We start from the raw sequence: 21,072 nt of genomic DNA, 5'->3' as shown, positions 1-21,072 counted from the left end.
TGTCATGTGAGTCCAGATCTTCTTCCCCAAAAACAACTTTAAGAGGATAAAAGTGACATCCTTCTCACGAATACTAATTGTGTTATTTTGAAAATATGTTATTTGAAAGCTACAGCATGGCATCTGTAGAACTCTTCTCTCCTCTCCCGGGTGACCCAGACTGTATCTTCCATGATTGTATCATCTTGCCTCTATTACAGGATCTCACATGGGTCCTCTTGTTGTCTTGTCTACAACGATCATCACAGCTCATAATCATCTTCCAGCCTGGAGCTCTGGAGAGGCTGGGAGTTCTGGAGAGGCTGGGAGTTCTGGAGAGGCTGGGAGCTCTGGAGAGGCTGGTAGCTCTGGAGAGGCTGGGAGCTCTGGAGAGGCTGGGAGCTCTGGAGAGGCTGGGAGCTCTGGAGAGGCTGGGAGCTCTGGAGAGGCTGGGAGTTCTGGAGAGGCTGGGAGCTCTGGAGAGGCTGGGAGCTCTGGAGAGGCTGGGAGTTCTGGAGAGGCTGGGAGCTCTGGAGAGGCTGGGAGCTCTGGAGAGGCTGGGAGCTCTGGAGAGGCTGGGAGCTGAGAGCTCTAGTGAGAATGAGGCAGGAAACTACAGTACCCAGAGAGAGATGTAGAACATCTTAATCATCTGCTCTGCTGCTGGACAGACTCAGTTGTCAGCTGTCCTTCTGTGTGTGTGTGTGTGTTTGCGAGTGGCAATGGCCACTGGACGCTCAGACCCCAATTGAGTGTTGGTGTGTGTGTGTAAGTGTGTACATGTGTGTGTGTGTGTTCTTCTTTTCGTTTCACTGAAGTGTGATAGTTATATGTCAGTTTCCCATTGCTTTACACAGTCCTTTGCATTTTTGTTGAACACTGCAAGGTCTTTTGAGCTGCAAGGGTTGGGTAGTAGAGGGCAGACAAGACAGTGCTCCATAGTCTGGGCTGCTTGTCCACATTCACAGGTGTTTGGGCCAGTCTTGAAGCCCCATCTGACCAGAGCATCTTTGGATCGTCCTGTTCTCGTTCTGAGGCGGTTGAGTGTTTTCCATTGAACCCATCAAGTGAGTGTGTTGAAGTACTGGGTCAGTCTGTATGTGTGGGTGAGAGTGTTGAGGTACTGGGTCAGTGTGTATGTGTGAGTGTGTTGAGGTACTGAGTGTGTGTGTGTGTGTGTGTGTGTGTGTGTGTGTGTGTATGTGTGTGTGTGGCCCCAGTGAGGCTTAGTGAATCCCTGAGGAGCACACAGCTGCCTGGAAGCATCCAAGAAACCACCTTCACCCTCCTGTCTCTCCTTCCCTCTTCTCTCTCTCTCCTTCCCTCTTCTCCTCCTCATAACCCCATCACTCCCTGCTCTCTCTCCTTCCCTCAACTCCTCCTCCAACCCCAACACTCCCTGCTCTCTCTCCTTCCCTCTTCTCTCTCCTTCCCTTTACTCCTCCTCCAACCCCAACACTCCCTCCTCTCTCTCCTTCCCTCTTCTCTCTCTCCTCTTCTCCTCCTAATATCCCCAACACTCCCTCCTCTCTCTCCTTCCCTCTTCTCTCTCTCCTCTTCTCCTCCTAATAACCCCAACACTCCCTCCTCTCTCTCCTTCCCTCTTCTCTCTCTCCTCTTCTCCTCCTAATAACCCCAACACTCAGCTTGTTCCCTAGCACCAGCTACATGCACATCAGAAATGACTCCCTCACAGTTTTACCGTCAGTATTACTGAGTGTCAGTTCTCCTGACAGGCTTCAGCTGAATGAAGACTCTCTGCCGGTGCTTCCTACAGCCAGGTCCTGACGGCGTATTGATTGAGAGAGCCCCAGTAAGGAGATAAGCTTCTCTGACACACAGGAGCACAAAGCTATCAAGCACAGCGAGGGAGAGGCAGGGCTGCTGGGTAAACATGTATCCACTTTCACAATGAGCCCAGAGGCATGTGGACCTGTGCTTCATGAGTTCACAGGCCTCTGCTGTTGATGAGGCATGAGATCATACCCTGAGCCCAGAGAGGAGGAGGAGGAGGGGGGGGGGGGTGCTGAGAGTGGAACAGGGCCTTGAGAGTGGAGGCTGGGAGAGATGACTGTGGAGGCTGCAGCGGTGATAAACTCTCCCTCTTCGACCGTCTGTTCCGATGTCGCAAACATGGTGAGAGCGCCGGGGAGAACGTGCCGCCTGTGGGGGACACGGCCACCGAGCCGGGAGCTCTTAAAAGGACAAGCCTCGCCCGCACGGCGCCATCAGATCCCAGGGTTCTATCTCCTGCTGAAAGGATGGCTGTTCTATCTCCTCAGCATCAGCCAATAACAGTCCCCCTAACCGGACAAACACACAGTCCTCCATACAGCCCCCCCCCCCCCCCCCCCCCATGGCTGCAACCACACCCAGGAGACTGTTGTGAAGGATACAGCTCCGTGTCTCCACTCTGGGACAACCAGCGAGAGCCCGAAGTCTGCCAACACAGCACTATCCACTTACAGAATTACTTCGCCGTCCCTGTAAGTCACCCTGCTTCCCCTGTAATCCTTTATTTCCGTGGCTTTGCATCATCTGATTATCCGCCCTTACTGCAGTGCCCAATTGCCCCAATTCCTTTCAAACATAACAAGTTGACAATTACAGAGTTCACCACCCGTGGGTACAGAGACGGTGATGAAATAAGGTGCTGTGTGCAAAGAACCGGCTGGGCCTGTTGGTGAGGGAGGATGGCGGACCTGGTGCGTGCGCTGGCACATGATAGTCTTCCTTTTATGAGGACGTCGTGGAGCAATCAGCCTCTGTTGCTTCGTGTTCTGATGACGGAGCCGTCATGTCCAGTGTCCGTAGCGGCAGTAGTGCCGGAGGGCTGTCCGAGGCTTAAGTCTTTCACCTTTGTGCGTGAAAGACGTTTTTGTCATCACCTTGTGGTCATTTGTATTTGCATGTATTACTATAGCTATTTTGTTGAATATTATTTGGCCGAATTAAATGTAATGCCTTCATTGAATGTGCTGTGTGCCATGTCAAAAACAAGAACATCCTCATAACTCTGAAGTCCTGAGCATCGACCGTTATCCTAGCTACCCAGGTATTTGTCGAGCCCCCCCGTTAGCCAAGGGAGAGAGAGAATCCTGGTGCTGTGTGAGCAGCAGTGCCACACTGCCCCCTGGTGGGGAGGAAGGACATCACAGTGAAGGAGGAAGCGGACAGGCTTTGTGGATCCTTTTATTGCGTTTAACACCTGCTATGAGTTACAGCATGATTATGACCGATACAAAACAATCCAAATGTCTTAATGTGTTCATGTCTTCAGTACACTGTGAAGCAAAATAAGTTTCAATCTAGAGCCCGCCGAACAAAGCAGAAAGTCAAAGCAAGACCCTCTGGCGTCTCTGACATCTGAACAGTTGTGTCGACTAGTTGATTCTCCTCAGAGAAACAGGCCCTCACGTAGATCTTATCAGGGGCCCAGTGGGCGGAGTTTTGCATAACAGCAGCAATCCTAAAGTTCTAATGCTAGAGCTGCACTATGAAACATTCTGTCACGAGATGTTTGTCGTAAGTACATTCCCGTTTTAAATACACGTCGTCCAGTAATGGGTGTTCGCATAGATATGTCTATGGGTGTTCGTGTGATGAGGGGAGGTAAGAGTCTGACAGGAGAGCTCCTGAAGACAGTCCTGTGAGCCGGGCGTGTTTGTGAAGCCTGCTCAGCCGGTCCCGTCTGATATTTCACAACAACGGCAGGTAGTCATGACGACACTGGAGTCATACAGCAGAGAGGGGCAAACATGCCCTGCTTCACCTTTTACAAGTCAGGTTTTTGGGATTAAATCGTATTTACAAATCAGCAACACTTTACATTAAGGTCACATGAAGTACCTTGTAACTGCATTGTTATAGCATTTCCAATGCATCTAAAATATTAAGTCATTCAATGGTATTACGTGTTAGCGGTCAAGGTTAAGTGTAAGAGTGTATGGAGGAGGCGTAAGGGGTGAGTGGATGTTGGAAACTGGCAGTTGAATGTTGTTACCAAACAAGATCAATGTTAACATCCACTTACACCTGCATAGCTCAACCTCCCCCATACCAAGTTTCACCTGTGTCATTACTTGTACCACTAAACTGTAATTAAGTGCCACTACATAGCAGCAATGTGCCTACATTCTTGTTACTACAAGTATTGCTTTGTGATGACATGGTAGTTTATGTAACTTTAATGAGAAGTGTTTGTGTAGCTGCATGGTAGTTCATGTAAACTTAATATAAAGTGTTGCCCACAAGTCATTTAAATAATAAACTGTGTGCTAACAACCTAAATATTCACAGCAAGACAGGCATGTCTTTTGCTGTGGAGATCCTCCATTGAAGCAGTCTAGTCTACAACTAACAGGCTCTAAAGTGTGTGCAGGACAGCTGAGTATACATACTAAATACTACTGTTGGTGTACTACTGTATGTATAAAACTGCATGTGTGAGAATATCAGGTCTCAGTGGGCCTACATCAGAAAGAGCTTCAAATGATATCCAAGCATAACAACCCGGTTGGCTGATGTTCTAGACAAGATCCACAAGCTGTTCCTGTATGATTTGGTACTTATGTGTTTGTGCAAAATGTGCTTCGATCTCCTGTTACACTGACTCCATTTTGACCTGTAGCACGGAGGGAGGTCAAACAAGAAGGGATTGTTTATGTGAAGGCGCACAATGTATTATATTGTATAGATATATATATACATATATACTGTATATTTGAACTTTGATATCACTTATGGTTTTACCATAGATGCCATCTCTGGAGGCAGCGATCCCTCACTGACGCTTCTCCTAAGACCTTCCATAGTGTTTATTCTTTGTGAGTTGCTCATCTTCTCTGGGGGTTCAGGTGTGGGTTCAGGTGTGGGTTCAGGTGTGGGTTCAGGTGTGGGTTCAGGTGTGGGTTCAGGTGTGGGTTCAGGTGTGGGTTCAGGTGGGGGATCAGGTGGGGGATCAGGTGGGGGCTCAGGTGGGGGATCAGGTGGGGGATCAGGTGGGGGTTCAGGTGGGGGTTCAGGTTCAGGTGGGGGATCAGGTGGGGGATCTGTGGACCTGTGAAGCCATCTGGGGCGTTTTGTGTACGAGGGCTCTACACATGACTAAATCAGATGTTGTGCTCCATGTCCTGTGCACTCACTAAGGCCTTCTGGAACATTCCTGCAGCTCCCTCACATTCATGCAGGTGTACTATCACCTCAGCTTAACTCTGCTTCACATTCACAACACACATCCATATGTCAGGTCTACATACCTTCAATTCAGTTTAAGACACTTTTTATAGGATTTGACAATTAAAATCAACCAACAACTGAAATCCAATAGACCTCAACCTATTTGATACTCCCCCCCCCCCCCCCCCACACACACACACACGTTATAAATATCTACACACCTTCAATAAACAGTCAAAAACTCTAAAAAACTCCCAAGGCTTTTTAAACACCTCAACAGTGCAGTGACAAACTGTACCTTCATGAAAACATGTTAGGCAAATCTCTACCGTTCAAAGTGCTTCTGCGTTCAAGGCTAGACACGTCCTCGCTACGGGCTGGTCTGAGATCAGGAGAGTGCGGCGATCTCCCTACTACACTGTGACTTGGTTTCTCTGGGTCTGTGCTGGGACAAGAGCCAGCCATCCTGTAGCTCTGACCCAGGTTAGGATCACCAGAACCACTGTGGAGGTGTGACCGTGTGGAGCAGGGAGGGGGGTGGGGGGTGAGCGAGGGGCCGGGGATGTGACGGCACGGGGAGGGGGGTGAGCGAGGGGCCGGGGGTGTGACGGCGCGGGGAGGGGGGTGAGCGAGGGGCCGGGGGTGTGACGGCGCGGGGAGGGGGGTGAGCGAGGGGCCGGGGGTGTGACGGCGTGGGGAGGGGGGGTGAGCGAGGGGCCGGGGGTGTGACGGCGTGGGGAGGGGGGTGAGCGAGGGGCCGGGGGTGTGATGGCACGGGGAGGGGGGTGAGCGAGGGGTGACGGCACGGGGAGGGATGGTGGATGGCAGGAGGATTGAGACATGCAGCATGACAACATAAAAAACAAAAATGCTACGCAAACATTCAGAGATCAAAAACATTTAATTAAAAACACTGGTGTGCTATTTTTGGTAAAGGTTAATCAATTACATAAACGCTTGATTTATGTCCCAATATACTTTTGTCTGTGCAGATTTCAAGTCAAGTCAGCAAAACAAACATATTGACTCAGTTACTTAATGTCCATATCTCATATTACTTGAAGCTCGTCTTTGCAATACTGCTCCATTCAGTTCAAATGCATAAATAACAGAGAATACATTCTACTATTCTATACATCTGGCATTAGCTGCAGGGTCCTGAGAACACGTATACATTCTGAGCAAATCAATTTGACAGCAACAAGTCTTGCAACTCAACACTTCTACAACACAAGCTTCTCACCAAAGTATGGTGTCATCGTCACTGACCGCAGAGAACACTCGTCTGAGCGGGGGACAGGGAGACCTCGGCAGCGCTGGGTTCAGTGCTGATCTCCCGTGCTGGTCTCCACTTTCTCACGCCTCTGACAACTAATGACTCAGACAAAAGCAGCTGTTGCAACGGAAACAGCTTCATGTCTGCCCACAGGGGGAAAAAGGCTTCCCAAATACGTCATCTCAAAGTCCTAACGTATTATTTTGATATTATATCGTACACAATCAAAATGTCTCATAAAAGCGCCAAAAGTTAAAAGCAATTAGTATTGTTTACTTGTTGCTTTAAATATGAATGCCTCTGGACCCAATAGTGCAGGGGCCAAGTCTGGAGACCAGCGGCCCATGAGAATGCTGTTCTGAGGGATCTCCTGTTCCGGCTCCCCAGGACACCTCCACCCTCCAGATACCCCCAGGCTGCCCCTAGATACCCCAGGGCACATCCACATACCCCAGATATCCCTGATGCCCACTAGGCTGTTCCAGGTATCCCCTGGACACCTCCAAATACCTCTGCACAGCTCCAGCTCGTCTAGCAGGCAACCCACTGTAGTGCAAATACACTGGGAGAACTTTCTCCGCTCTCTCTACCTTACCTCTCCTCAACCTTGCACGTCCATCTTTCCTCCGCCCTGCACGTTTACATCCAGCCCTGGTGAGAGCCGAGCACCCAATCAGCACGTCCACCTTCCTAATGTGCTACTCCTCCATGTCACATTTGCAATAAATTATACGTTTATCAAAAACACGTTGATGCAAACCAAACAAAAACATCAAAGCAAATGGTACGCCGTCTGAGTGGAATGATGGAGGTGAACGTGATTGTGTGCGGTCAAGAAGCGTGTCGGGGGAATGGTTGCTTTTGAATTCACTTAAAAAAGGCAAGAAAGATTCACATCAAATTTCAACTTCTTGTTTTCAAAACCAATTTTAGCAAAGCTTTTCCAGCCAGTGCAAGATAGGAGAACAACCGTTTAACTGCTGAAAAACCCCTAAAATACTTAGATCCAGGTAGTAAATTAGTTGTACTTATTTCTACCTTTGTGCGTTTAGAAGCTAGTCACCAGCTTTTAGGAACTTGGAGTAGGAGGACATTTCTTTGTTAGACACATTTAGGGGGCACCTGCCAATGACGGATGGAAGGTGTAGCTGATGGGGTAACCGTGATGGGGGTGGGGGGGGGTCAGGACGGAGGGGTGACCCCCAGCCAGAGCTCCTGTTATAGCTGCGTAGCTGCATGCTCCTTCTCTGCCTTGTCTTTGGCCTTCTCCTTCTCCACCAGCCTCTCCTCCTTCTGCAGCAAGACCATCATCTCTGCCACCTGGCTGGTGGACACGTCGATGTCCTCCTTGTCTATCAGCTCCACCACCTGCATGGACAACACAGCCGTCACATGGAGAATGCAGCGAGAGAACCCAGAGAGAGAGAGAACCCAGAGAGAGAGAGAACCCAGAGAGAGAGAGAACCCAGAGAAAGAGAGAACCCAGAGAGAGAAAGAACCCAGAGAAAGAGAGAGAGAACAGAGAGAACCCAGAGAGAGAACCCAGAGAGAGAGAGAGAGAGAGAACCCAGAGAGAGAGAGAGAACCCAGAGAGAGAACAGAGAAGGAACCCAGAGAGAGAACAGAGAGAACCCAGAGAGAGAGAGAACCCAGAGAGAGAGAGAGAACAGAGAGAGAGAGAGAACAGAGAGAGAGAGAGAACAGAGAGAACCCAGAGAGAGAACAGAGAGAACCCCGAGAGAGAGAGAACAGAGAGAGAACCCAGAGAGAGAACAGAGAGAACCCAGAGAGAGAGAGTACCCAGAGAGAACCAAGAGAGAGAGAGAGAACAGAGTGAGAACCCAGAGAGAGAGAACCCAGAGAGAGAGAACAGAGAGAGAGAACAGAGAGAGAGAGAGAAACCTGCCACATCAGCCATAGCCCTGCCTTCGGTACCTTGATGACCTCATCGATGTCCACCTTGCCGTCCTTGTTGTCGTCAAGGGCGACAGCGATGCTCTGCAACTTGTGTTCCGGGATGTTCTGGATCTGCCGCATGACGCTGATGAGCTCGCTGATGCTGACCAGGTTCTCCCTGCGGAAGAGGAACACACTGATCCAGAAGGCGTTGGGTCGGCTTGGCCGCCGCAGCGTGGAGGAGGGGCCTCAGCCTGCCACACCCAGACTCCCATGCACGGAAGCACGTCAATCAAAACTAGTCTCAGCTTGGAAATCGCTTGTCCCTCAGGCTCTGCACGCTGATATGCAATGAAGCACAATATATGACTGAGTAGCGAATTATAATTCATGAAAATAATTGAGCTAAAAATGTGAAAAAATTCAAAGAAAATCGGGATGCTGTCTGTCTGATGGTAGTGATCAGGAATGCACATTCGGAGCATCCGGGCGATAGATGCAGAGTTTTAGAAAAACATCCCAAATGCAAAATGTCAAATCAAGCAGTCTCCCTCCTCACGATGTTATTGTGTTCATGATTAGAGCCAACATGGTGAGTGCTGGGAGTCCCGGCGGCCCAGAGCGCACCGGGAGGCGAGGGGGGGGAAGGGGCGCAGAGTGTCTTACCTGCGGGGGGCGCTATGTCTCTCAGAGAACAATCTGTGAAACACAGATGTGTTAGGAACTGAGGAGCCTGAAGGCTGAGACTGATCTCCACACCACTCTTAACACGCATCACTGGACACTAGACTGATCTCCACACCACTCTTAACACGCATCACTGGACACTAGACTGATCTCCACACCACTCTTAACACGCATCACTGGACACTAGACTGATCTCCACACCACTCTTAACACGCATCACTGGACACTAGACTGATCTCCACACCACTCTTAACACGCATCACTGGACACTAGACTGATCTCCACACCACTCTTAACACGCATCACTGGACACTAGACTGATCTCCACACCACTCTTAACACGCATCACTGGACAGTAGACTGATCTCCACACCACTCTTAACACGCATCACTGGACACTAGACTGATCTCCACACCACTCTTAACACGCATCACTGGACACTAGACTGATCTCCACACCACTCTTAACACGCATCACTGGACACTAGACTGATCTCCACACTAGACTGATCTCCACACCACTCTTAACACGCATCACTGGACACTAGACTGATCTCCACACCACTCTTAACACGCATCACTGGACACTAGACTGATCTCCACACCACTCTTAACACGCATCACTGGACACTAGACTGATCTCCACACCACTCTTAACACGCATCACTGGACACTAGACTGATCTCCACACCACTCTTAACACGCATCACTGGACACTAGACTGATCTCCACACCACTCTTAACACGCATCACTGGACACTAGACTGATCTCCACACCACTCTTAACACGCATCACTGGACACTAGACTGATCTCCACACCACTCTTAACACGCATCACTGGACACTAGACTGATCTCCACACCACTCTTAACACGCATCACTGGACACTAGACTGATCTCCACACCACTCTTAACACGCATCACTGGACACTAGACTGATCTCCACACCACTCTTAACACGCATCACTGGACACTAGACTGCAACACCTACATCAGGGTACAACAGGGCTGGATACATTCCAACAGCACCCCCTGGTGGCCAGAATGGATGACTACTAGCAACACTCGGATTCCACAGGAAGAGGCATGTTCTATCATTTGCATTGATTGATTATACATGTTATAGACGATGTCTAGTGATCGTGTAGGGTCTAAAACATTAAGTGTACAAGATTAAGCCTTTTCTCGAACGTGTTCGGGGATTCGACATGTTCTAGAATGTGTTCAGATGTTCTCACAGTTTGAGTGGCAGAAGTACATCCATATTCAGGTCAGATTCCAGGCCCCTGCCTAGTGCAGGCTGCCTAGTGCAGGCTGCCTAGTGCAGGAGTCAGATGGCTGAGCGGTGAGGGAGTCGGGCTAGTAATCTGAAGGTTGCCAGTTCGATTCCCAGCCGTGCCAAATGACGTTGTGTCCTTGGGCAAGTCACCCTACTTGCCTCGGGGGAATGTCCCTGTACTTACTGTAAGTCGCTCTGGATAAGAGCGTCTGCTAAATGACTAAATGTAAAATGTAAATGTTCAACGTTTTTTTGGGCACGAGATGAAGAGCGTGTCCAGAAAGTGTGGCAGGGATTCTAAACTGTTCTCGAATGCGTTTACCGGTTCTACCGGCATGTTCTAGAAGGTGTTTAGCGCTTCAATAATGTTCCAGAAGGGTGTTGAGCGTTCCATAGAGTGGGCGTTCTTACCCGACAGGAGGCGTGGTGTCGCAGTCCATCTGGCCGTCCAGCACCACCTTGTCGTGCTCCAGCTCTGTGATGATCTTGCCGATGCGTCCGATCATGTGGTTGACCTTCTTGGACAGGCGCTTGCTGGCCATGGACTCCTTTACTGCCCTCTGCTGGCCAGACTTGCACAGCTCCTTCTTCAGGTCTGCCAGATCCTACACACACACACACAGGAAGCAGTTCCCAGACAAAGGTCACGGTGTTGCTACATACCTGGTGAGGAGCTGCAGTGTGTGTAGATGTGTGTGTGTGTATATATGTGTGTGTGTGTATAGATGTGTGTGTGTTAGGGTTGAGCGATAGAAGCTTAAATTCCTATCGGACACCGTCACCGCTTCGATTAGCGATTGACGACATATTCTGCAATTTGTTCTAAAGTGTCATAAACATGTTCCTCATCATGTTCCGCGACTCGTACGGATCCCCATAATTCCCTAAATCTCCATGCGGAGTTGCAGTGAAAAGATCCAGACTGGACAGTGACATGCTGGGCTAGCGCCTCACCTCGCTGTACTCCTGGACGTCGTCCTTCAGGTCCTCCAGCTCCTCCTTCTCCAGGGTCAGCAGCCTCCTCTGCTCCTTCAGCTTGGTGCACGCGTCACTCAGCATGTCGATCTCCTCCTTGGTGATCTCCTCGCCCTGGCGGAGCAGAGGGGGGAGCTTCAACACTGACACACACGGGCCTGGAGTCTAGTATGCAGCCTGCACCAGGCAGCCTGCACCAGGCAGCCTGCACCAGGCAGCCTGCACCAGGCAGCCTGCACCAGGCAGCCTGCACCAGGCAGCCTGCACCAGGCAGCCTACACCAGGCAGCCTACACCAGGCAGCCTGCACTAGGCAGCCTACACCAGGCAGCCTGCACCAGGCAGCCTGCACTAGGCAGCCTGCACCAGGCAGCCTGCACCAGGCAGCCTGCACTAGGCAGCCTACACTAGGCAGCCTACACTAGGCAGCCTACACTAAGCAGCCTACACCAGGCAGCCTACACTAGGCAGCCTGCACCAGGCAGCCTGCACCAGGCAGCCTGCACTAGGCAGCCTGCACTAGGCAGCCTGCACTAGGCAGCCTACACTAGGCAGCCTACACTAGGCAGCCTACACTAGGCAGCCTGCACTAGGCAGCCTGCACTAGGCAGCCTGCACTAGGCAGCCTACACTAGGCAGCCTGCACCAGGCAGCCTGCACCAGGCAGCCTACACTAGGCAGCCTACACCAGGCAGCCTACACTAGGCAGCCTACACTAAGCAGCCTACACCAGGCAGCCTGCACCAGGCAGCCTGCACCAGGCAGCCTGCACCAGGCAGCCTACACTAGGCAGCCTACACTAGGCAGCCTACACCAGGCAGCCTACACTAAGCAGCCTGCACCAGGCAGCCTACACTAGGCAGCCTACACCAGGCAGCCTGCACTAGGCAGCCTACACTAGGCAGCCTACACCAGGCAGCCTGCACTAGGCAGCCTGCACCAGGCAGCCTACACTAGGCAGCCTGCACTAGGCAGCCTGCACTAGGCAGCCTGCACCAGGCAGCCTGCACCAGGCAGCCTACACTAGGCAGCCTACACTAGGCAGCCTGCACTAGGCAGCCTGCACTAGGCAGCCTACACTAGGCAGCCTACACTAGGCAGCCTACACTAGGCAGGGGAGGGTCAGAGCCTGGAATCTGACCTGAATATGGATGTACGTCTGCCACTCAAACTGTGTGAGACAGGTGAGTAAGAGATAGATGAGTCAGACACAGGTGAGAGGGCAGTGTGAGAGTCAGGGCTGTACGTGTATGGCAGGCAGTGTGTGTATGTGGCTGTGTGTGTGTGTAGTGGTGTGTGTGTGTGTGTTTACCTTAACCCCCTCCAGGACCGGGGCGGTGTCTCGGAGGGTCTCTGCCGTGTCCACACTGGAGAGAGCGCGCTCAGGATTAAGCTGGCTCCTCTTGGCCTCTGCGTCCATCACTGCCCCGTTCTGCTGGAGGAAGACATGTCCTCATCCTGCTCCCACTGTAACACCCTGCTCCCACAGTGTGTGTGTGTGTGTGTGTGTGTGTGTCACTGGGTCTGTGTCCTGTGTGTGTGAGTGTGTGTGTGACTGGGTCCGTGTCCTGTGTGTGTGTGTGACTGGGTCTGTGTCCTGTGTGTGTGACTGGGTCTGTGTCCTGTGTGTGTGACTGGGTCTTGTGTGTGTGTGTGTGTGAGTGTGTGTGTGACTGGGTCTGTGTCCTGTGTCGTGTGTGTGTGTGTGTGAGTGTGTGTGTGACTGGGTCTGTCTCCTGTGTGTGTCCTGTGTTTGTGTGTTACCCTGGCAGCCAGCTCCTTGTCCAGGGTGTCGTTCTTTCTCTCCAGCAGCCTGTCCTGCTGGTCCTGGCGCAGGGCAGCCTCCTCCTGCAGCCTGGTCTCCAGCCTGGTCCTGTTGTCCACCTGGGACAGCTCCAGCTCTGCCACCTGCAACTGGGCCTCCTTGGCCTGTCGCACACACGCACAATAAAGATCAGGAGTCCAACACACACGAGTAGAGACACAAAGATATGGGGAACCATACTACCCTACACAAAAAATGCTTGAGCAGTTTTAGGAGCAAAAGCTCCAGCGGCAAACTGAAGCTCTGAGGGAGTAGGAGTGGCCATGCCGACGCACCATGTTTTCGGGCAGGTTCTGCAGCGTGGTCTTCAGCTGGTCCGCGGGGGACAGCGTGTCGGGGAGGAACATGGCCCTGGACAGCAGCAGCAGGGAGGTGGGGATGTGCTGCTTCAGGTGCAGCTCCAGCCACTGCAACAACAACACCAAGGGGGGAGATGTTATGGCAGGGGCGTGTGAGGTGTGTATGTGTGAGGCGTGTGAGGCGCGTGCGTGAGCACCTGTCGGAGCTGCTCCTTCAGTCTCTCCTCCGTCACCCCCAGTGACCTCATCCCCCGGACTCGACACGCTGCCTGGATCTCCGTCACGCTCAGGCTGTCCACACCCTCCTCCCAGATCATCTGGAGACCGGAGCACACAGCTGCTTAGCACACACACACACACACACATCAGGGGGAGCGCCGGTCTGGTGAGGCGGCAGAGACAGAGAGGGAGGCAGGCCGACCTTGTCGTCGGCGCGGATGGTCCTCAGCTTCATGATGAGCTGGAAGCGCAGGAAGTTGTTGGTGCCCATGGACTGCAGCTCCAGCAGGCGGCACAGCGCCACCAGCTGGGGCCGCGTGAGGTTGTCCAGGGTCAGCTCGTCCTCGAACAGCTTGGAGAAGCGGATGATCTGCTCGTTGCTGGGCCGCTCGCCTGAATTTCGGATCTACACACACACGCACGCGCCACAGAGAGCCGTTAGAGAGGCTGGGAGATGCACCGAGAGGAGGGGGCGGTTGCTGAGGCCGGGGACGGTACCTTCTGGAAGAAGGTGGAGAACTCTTCGGTCACGTTGCCCTTGGACGCCTTGTTGCGCAGGGCGATCTCCTCCACGGTGTCCTGGAGGAACTTGGCCATCTCCAGCTTAACCCTCAGCTCCTTCTTTAACCTCTCCTCCTACACACGCACGCGCAAACACAGGGGATTGTATAAGAGAGGATATGACACCATTATGTCTAGATACTGAGGTAAGGGTTCCACCTGGGTCAGAAAGAGTGAGGGCAGCAGGGGATTATGGGTAGGGACAGTTCCTATAGCGAAGGCTTATGATGGGATTAGGGCTATGTGTAGGTGAGGCAGCCTCCTTAATAAAGATGACCTTCCACCGGCTGAACAAGGGGGTCAGAGAAAGGCTGAGGGTTAGGAGGTCAGAAAACCGTACCTTCTTAGACTGCGTCTCAAACGTGGAGGGCAGCATGTTGGGGAAGAGCTTCAGGACCACAGGAAGCAGGAACTCCATGAAGGGAACAATGATGAAGACCAGGAAGGGGAGGAGTCTGAAGACGTCAGCGCAAGTCCTCAGGAACTGGGGGAATATTTGCAACGAAGTGTGTGTCGTGAGCTGTGTGGTTCTGCATAACAAGTTGTTTTGTTTTTTTATGAAGGATGCATTTTACATTAAGGTTATATCAACTGGCATGTAACTGCATCGCAACACTTCACATTGAGGTCACACTAGTGCACAGTGCCTGTGATGCAGTTGGTGATTAAGATGTCAGTGACACACAGATCATCCGGAATCATAGTGCCGTGCCTGTGATGCAGTAGTTTCTCAGTGGCTTTGGTACCAACATTTATAAGATCACCGATAACGGAAAAAGTACTCAACCTCCACATCATCTAGTCATAAAAGCAATTTTGTACATAACAATTCAATAAAGGGATTCAAATGAATCTGTTGTTACCAGGCTTCTGCTGAGCTTCATAACGACCCATTCATTTGAATGAGGTGTATTTAAAACACAGGGTCCCTGAGGACCAGGGCTGAGAACCACTGCCCTGATGTCAAGTGATGCCATCAGGTGTTGATGAAGTGTGTATATCCATCCAGCAGGGGGCAGCGGTTTGGGGGGAAATGTTGCCCCCCCAATCTCCCCTCTCTTTGTCCCTCTCAACAATCACCCCACTTCATCCCATAATAGGCCTAGCACTTCTTTAGTCAGCACTTCTTACCTACTGGCCATACATCACCACGGCAACCGGCCTTCCCCCCCCTAGTTCATTGGCTAGTTATTCAATGTGGTACAGTGAGCATGCTTGTAAACCAACATCTGTTCAAAACAACTCTCAACAGAAAAGAAAACTGTGTTCCAGGCCGGGGTAGAGGCCGGGGAGGTACGGGCTGGGGGGGGGGTAGTTAGGAGACACAGATCCCTAACTGAGGACGGGCACCATCAAGTCTCAAGCTAATCAAATTCTGAGATAAGCAGGAGTTAACCCCATCAAACCCCCATCTGTCTCTCTGGTCCACCCCTCTCCCCCTCTCCCTCCCCCCTCCCCTTGACCACAGCTCTCCCCTCCCCCTCTCCTCTGCAGGGAGGAGGGGGGGGGGGGGTTAGGAGAGCCAGGCTAGGTCACATGATGGTGTGGATGTGGCCTCACTCATTGTCACCTCTAAGACCACCCCTGTGATGCATTCCAGAGGGAATTTCAGATGAAACTTCGGATGTGTCATGAAAGATAAAGAGGAGAGGGAGAGGACATGTGGGTTATGTGATGCCTCACATAACCTGCTGCTCTCTGGGTGAGGGCAGAGCTTCGCGTTTCAACGTGATCCGTGCTGCAGCCAGGAGCAGAGCGGCACGTTACTATGGCCACACACACACACACACACAACAGCTAAGCCAGTAGTGGAAGCCTATGGGAGCTACCCTAGACCGAGCAGCCTACTAGCCTAGACAAAGCAGCTAGCTAGCCTAGACCAGCTAGTCGTGGAAGCCTGTGGTAAGCTAGCTTAGTCTCTGGGCCTTGTGGATTGCTGGTCAAGTAAGTTAGAGTCACCAGGGAGGTGAGGGGGTAATGGCTCTTCCTGGAGAGCTGTAATCCTGCAGCAGTACCCACAGAACACACTGACACCGTGGGCTCATTTCCTATAATTGATCCCATAAGGGCTGAGAGGGTTTGGATTAAACAAGTCGGAACACTGTGTCTGAAAAGTCCTGGATCCCTGCTCAGCCTCTGCTGATCCCCTGGAACCACACAGGCCAGACCTCCAGACCTTTAACCTACATGAGACACTGGCCTCCAGACCTTTAACCTACATGAGACACTGGCCTCCAGACCTTTAACCTCCATGAGACACTGGCCTCCAGACCTTTAACCTCCATGAGACACTGGCCTCCAGACCTTTAACCTCCATGAGACACTGGCCTCCAGACCTTTAACCTACATGAGACACTGGCCTCCAGACCTTTAACCTCCATGAGACACTGGCCTCCAGACCTTTAACCTCCATGAGACACTGGCTTCCAGATCCCAACCCTACCCCTTGACACCCAGATAGGCCCAGCCTTCGTTTTATCTATTGGAGTCAGAATTACGGACACAGAAATCGAATGGCGAAAAACGCAATTGCATTCAAATGCACCCCACTGTCCACAAAACTTCCCTCGAACAGTGAGAACATCAATGAACATGAAACTTCTTCAAAACATGGAGAATGGTGTCAACTCCTCCCTTCCAGATCACTTCCCCCCCCCCCCCCCCCACCCCACCCACCGCCCTTCTCCCTCCTGGCATCTTCTAACCATGCCGTTCCCAGAGACCAAACCCCCCCAGGCTCACCTGCCTCCTCTCCCTGCGCGTCAGCGGCGACCCGTTCAGCACCCTCCAGAGCATGCGCCCTGCGATGGTGGTGTCGATCCACAGCAGCCTGAAGCCGTGGTAGTAGTGCTTGACCTCGTCCAGCACGCGCTGCCTGATGGTCCTCCTGACCACGTCCGAGTCCAGGGTGGGGCTGTACACCGGCCCGCCCTCCTCCAGCTTCTTGTTCTTGTCCTTCAGGGAGCGCAGGGACCTCTCCACCTTGGAGTTGTCCCAGTGCCGCCCCGAGGCATGAATCCAGCGCACCTGCGTGTGCGTCTGCGGCCGGGCTATCGTCCAGCGGACCCCTCCAGCCAGGGTGGGGTACGGGGAGGAGGGGTGCTGGGAAGAGGAGCTGGCTGCCATGATGCAGTAGAGCCGGGGGGGGTCTGCGGCCAGGAGGCCTTCTGTGAGGAGCAGGGGGGGGCAGACAGAAGGGGCTGGGGCCACACTGCCAGCCTGCAGAGCATCCCTACAGTAGAAGAAGAGGCTGAAGTTAGGAAGAACAGCTCCAGTCGGGAGACATCTGGACCTGCCTCCTCCCAGCTCCACACGCACGGTCCTAGTGTCCGTACCGTCTGACAGGATCTTACCTGTGGATGGACAACTTGAGTGCAGAACAGCTGAGGCTGGATCCATCCTGCAGTTTCCCTGGAGAGACAAACGCATGTTGATGATAATCCCCCACCACAAAATGAATCTCACACACACACACACCAAACCAGGCTATATTTACCCTTGGCTGATACATAATGTGTCTGCATGATCTTCCCAGTAACATTCACAGCTCAACAGTTTTGCTGTGTCACTGAAGCAGACTAGACTACGTCAACAACAGACTGCCTCCACCATGGGGTTGGGCCACATGTCAAATATATCAGCAAGCAAAGATTGGATGAATCCATTGCGGTGTATTTTTCTCTTCCGGTATTTAGCAGATTTCGTTTCGGTGAATTAATGAAAATATGTTATTTTGTAAGTTTATGTTATTGATGTCTGGGTAACTTGGTCTGTAGTAGTTGAGGGGGCTGCTGCTGTCAGTGCTTATGTAGTAGTGTTCAGCCGGTAGATGCACCCCAGCAAATAGTGGTGCAAAGGATCACAACACAGTTGACAGTTCAGATCCAACCGCAGTTTTGAGTCACGTGTAAGGCTGGGTGTCACCCTGCCCCCACCTCTCATATGCTAAAATCTGGAGTTGCTCGACAGGGTATCAACCGGATGGCTCTCACACCCCCATTGTGTAACTCACTGTAGCATTGCTAGTCATATGTTGATAAGGGTCAAGAAGTGGTCTGATTGGTTGCTTTTGTGTATAAAAGGAATGGTGAAGCATTGTTCTGTGGATTCTTCCTCTCCTGAGACCTTTCTCCTCAGTTCTCCCTTGTCCTCCTTCTCCTTTCTCTCTGATTCACAATGATCATGGTAGAGTAGGTCAGATTTAAAGCCTTCATTTTGTAACATGTTTGCCTTGTAATTGATTTCATTCATTTATTTGCAATGTTATTAAATGATTAAACACAACCATTATTTTCTATTGCAACCATCTCTAGCTCTGTACCAACATCCTCTAAAAGCAGGCCTCTTCTACCAGCAGGTTGTATCCTTTTCTAAGCCCTTCATATGTCCAGCACAGCCAGGCCTGTACGCTACATGCTAGGCGGAGCGTAACAGAGTGTACTGGAATCCAATCACCTTTCTCACTGTTAAGAATACAGCTCTGTGTTCCCTTGGAACGCCCTGGAATGAGTTACATAAACCACAGCTTTCTGAAGCCTGCTGCCCGACAACACTGTATTGTCTTCAGGATTCATACAGATCCTTCCATCACACACCAAACGCTTCAAGAGGATGTTCCTTTGCTTTCGCAACATCGCAAAACATTTCAACACGTCTCTTAACACCCTGGACGTTTACTAACATCCCTCGTCCTCACCCTCGTCCATGGCCTCCTAGATATACTTACTGTAAGTCGCTTTGGATAAGAGCGTCTGCTAAATGACTAAATGTAAATGGGTGAGGAAATACCCCAGCACCCCTTCAGCAGGTGATAGGAGGCTGGACATTGGTCACATCAGTAACCCTGACTAATCACTTCCCTGGTTCTTACTCCACAGCTAGAGTCCAAGGTCCAAGTGCCAGTCTAGATAGTCCATTGCAGGGATGTCGCAATTTCACACATACTGACGAGCCTCTCCCCTGTTCCCCCCCCTCCTTCTGTAATTCAAAACGCTTTCTGGGGACAGGGGGCTGCAGTGATGGGGATGAGAGGGGTGACTGCAGGGCTGTCTGGGCTGGGTTCATCTGAGGCCAAGCCTGACTTCCCTCACATGGAAACCCCTGTGTCTGGGCTGAACACCAGGTACGGTCCCCCTCACAAATCTTTTTATAGCCCTTTGTTGCATAATGAGGAGACCGCAGCCCACAAATCACTGCCCCTGTCACATACATAGATATGTTTGTGACCTCGCTCTGCCTGACTAGACTAGTCACAGCCATGCCAACTCCTGTATGTTTAGGACCAATAGAATAAGCATATTACTTTATTCTGCTCTGTAGTGTGGATATGCTTGATCCAGCCAGTTATAACAGCTTCCAAAACCTGTATTTTACTCCTGTGTCTATAACAGATGACACAGAGACGCTAAAGCTCATTGTGCTTATCACTACAAACATGCCTTCAAGATTGTGAATATTCCTCTGGCCTTGTACAATGACCCACCTGAAGGCCACAAAAACTGTCAAAAGAACCCTAATTTAGCCATACTTACAAGCCCTTGGGCCAGCCTGTCAGTTAGCAGACATGTTCAATACCTTTGAAACTGATTATCACTGGTTTACCATAATGTCTAATTACAAATATAACATTTGTCTATCCAGCCTTAAGTTGGCTTTTTAGGATCGGGTGATTTTTCCTCGTAAAATGCGGAGACAGAAACAGTGCCCTGGCAGACTGCAGCGGTAGAAGGGTGGCAGTGTAGCATAGGCTGTCCTCAAATAACCTGGCCACGGATGACGTAGTAGGTCTACCAGGTTCAAGATTTTTTATTCGAAGTACGAAGATAGCTAGATATTCAGTTTTTCACAATCATGTTTTGACTTGAACAAATACGTGATGTAAATGAACCCATATGTTACCGTATCTTTGTGTAAATTGGTAAATATTTCCGGTTAAAACGGGTTTTTGAAACTGGGGTGCAAGTAGCTCTTGTTAACTAGCCGCCTTGCTAAAGACTACATAAACCTAGACTGTATCACTTGCTAACAGAGTTGACAGTCGGGCACTGCTCGCTGAGGTACCGTAAAATGATTAATATAGGCATGAAAGGGCCATCACTAGGACCATCATAAGACACACACACACAAAGTGCCATTCCCATTCTATTGGAAATAAACTAGCTCGCACTCCACAATAATCAACCTTCATCTTCCACATTATTCACATAACGCTATATGTGACGTCTCTACTGTTAGCTCGCTAGCAACTGGCCTTGTAACGAATGATGATGACTGATGTTAAGAGTTTATTCTGTCTAGGAGACAAGCAATGTGTCGCCATCCTAAATAATCAAAGATAAAGTCAATTCATTCTGACATGTTTCCATATAATCAAGAATTTTCTTACCTTTACGAAATTCGCTCTTTAACGACCTCGACGTTTTCATCAATGGAGCTCGAGACCTCGTAAACAAGATTAACGCCATGCTGATGATTCAGTGTTGTCAACTAACGCTTAACTAGCTAACTAGCCTGAGCTAGCGAGACTTCTTGGTTGAATTAAAATTTACTGGTATCAACTCAGAGACAAATATGTTAGGGCGTGTCTAAGAAGTTGACTTAATTTAGAACTTCATAAACTCCTCGATCCATGACCTTCCTTTCCCCGTACATGAGCCGGTGAAATGCGCTCGTAACCCATTGGCTTCCGTCTTCATCGCCAATTTGACAGGCCCGGCTACCGCTTCACCAGTGAATGGCTCTTTCCCAGGCGATTCTGGTTCAACCTCCGAGGTTTAAACGCTGCGTGGCTCCATTCGTTTATACGAGAGTACGTTTTATAACCCGGGAAACGGCGATTTTTGACTGTGAAGCTGGACAGCACAATGCTTCGTTCCTTTGAGGAAATTCGTAATTAACC

General features: G+C 50.9%; 1 protein-coding gene across 3 annotated transcripts; it reads right to left on the bottom strand.

Moving 5' to 3' along the window:
• Positions 1-6,039: 6,039 nt before the first annotated feature.
• On the bottom strand, positions 6,040-20,891 carry letm1 (leucine zipper-EF-hand containing transmembrane protein 1). Of its 3 annotated transcripts, none has more exons than XM_067244014.1 (16): positions 20,560-20,891; positions 17,528-17,585; positions 16,917-17,406; positions 14,515-14,658; positions 14,112-14,249; positions 13,816-14,019; positions 13,592-13,711; positions 13,371-13,502; positions 13,035-13,199; positions 12,583-12,705; positions 11,251-11,385; positions 10,708-10,901; positions 8,996-9,028; positions 8,369-8,507; positions 6,826-7,801; positions 6,040-6,791 (listed from the first exon to the last, which is right to left on the bottom strand). In XM_067244014.1, exons 1-15 carry the CDS (start codon positions 20,636-20,638, stop codon positions 7,652-7,654), a joined length of 2,304 nt encoding a protein of 767 aa, XP_067100115.1. In that variant the 5' UTR covers positions 20,639-20,891; the 3' UTR covers positions 6,040-6,791; positions 6,826-7,651. The 3 variants fall into 3 exon arrangements, with proteins under 3 accessions (XP_067100115.1, XP_067100117.1, XP_067100118.1); XM_067244016.1 differs by having other exon boundaries at positions 12,583-12,702; XM_067244017.1 differs by lacking the exon at positions 8,996-9,028.
• Positions 20,892-21,072: the final 181 nt, after the last annotated feature.

The sequence above is a fragment of the Osmerus mordax genome, chromosome 9 (genome assembly GCF_038355195.1).
Source record: "Osmerus mordax isolate fOsmMor3 chromosome 9, fOsmMor3.pri, whole genome shotgun sequence".
NCBI classification, from domain to species: Eukaryota; Metazoa; Chordata; class Actinopteri; order Osmeriformes; family Osmeridae; genus Osmerus; species Osmerus mordax.
This window is presented reverse-complemented; position numbering and strand designations above follow the sequence as displayed.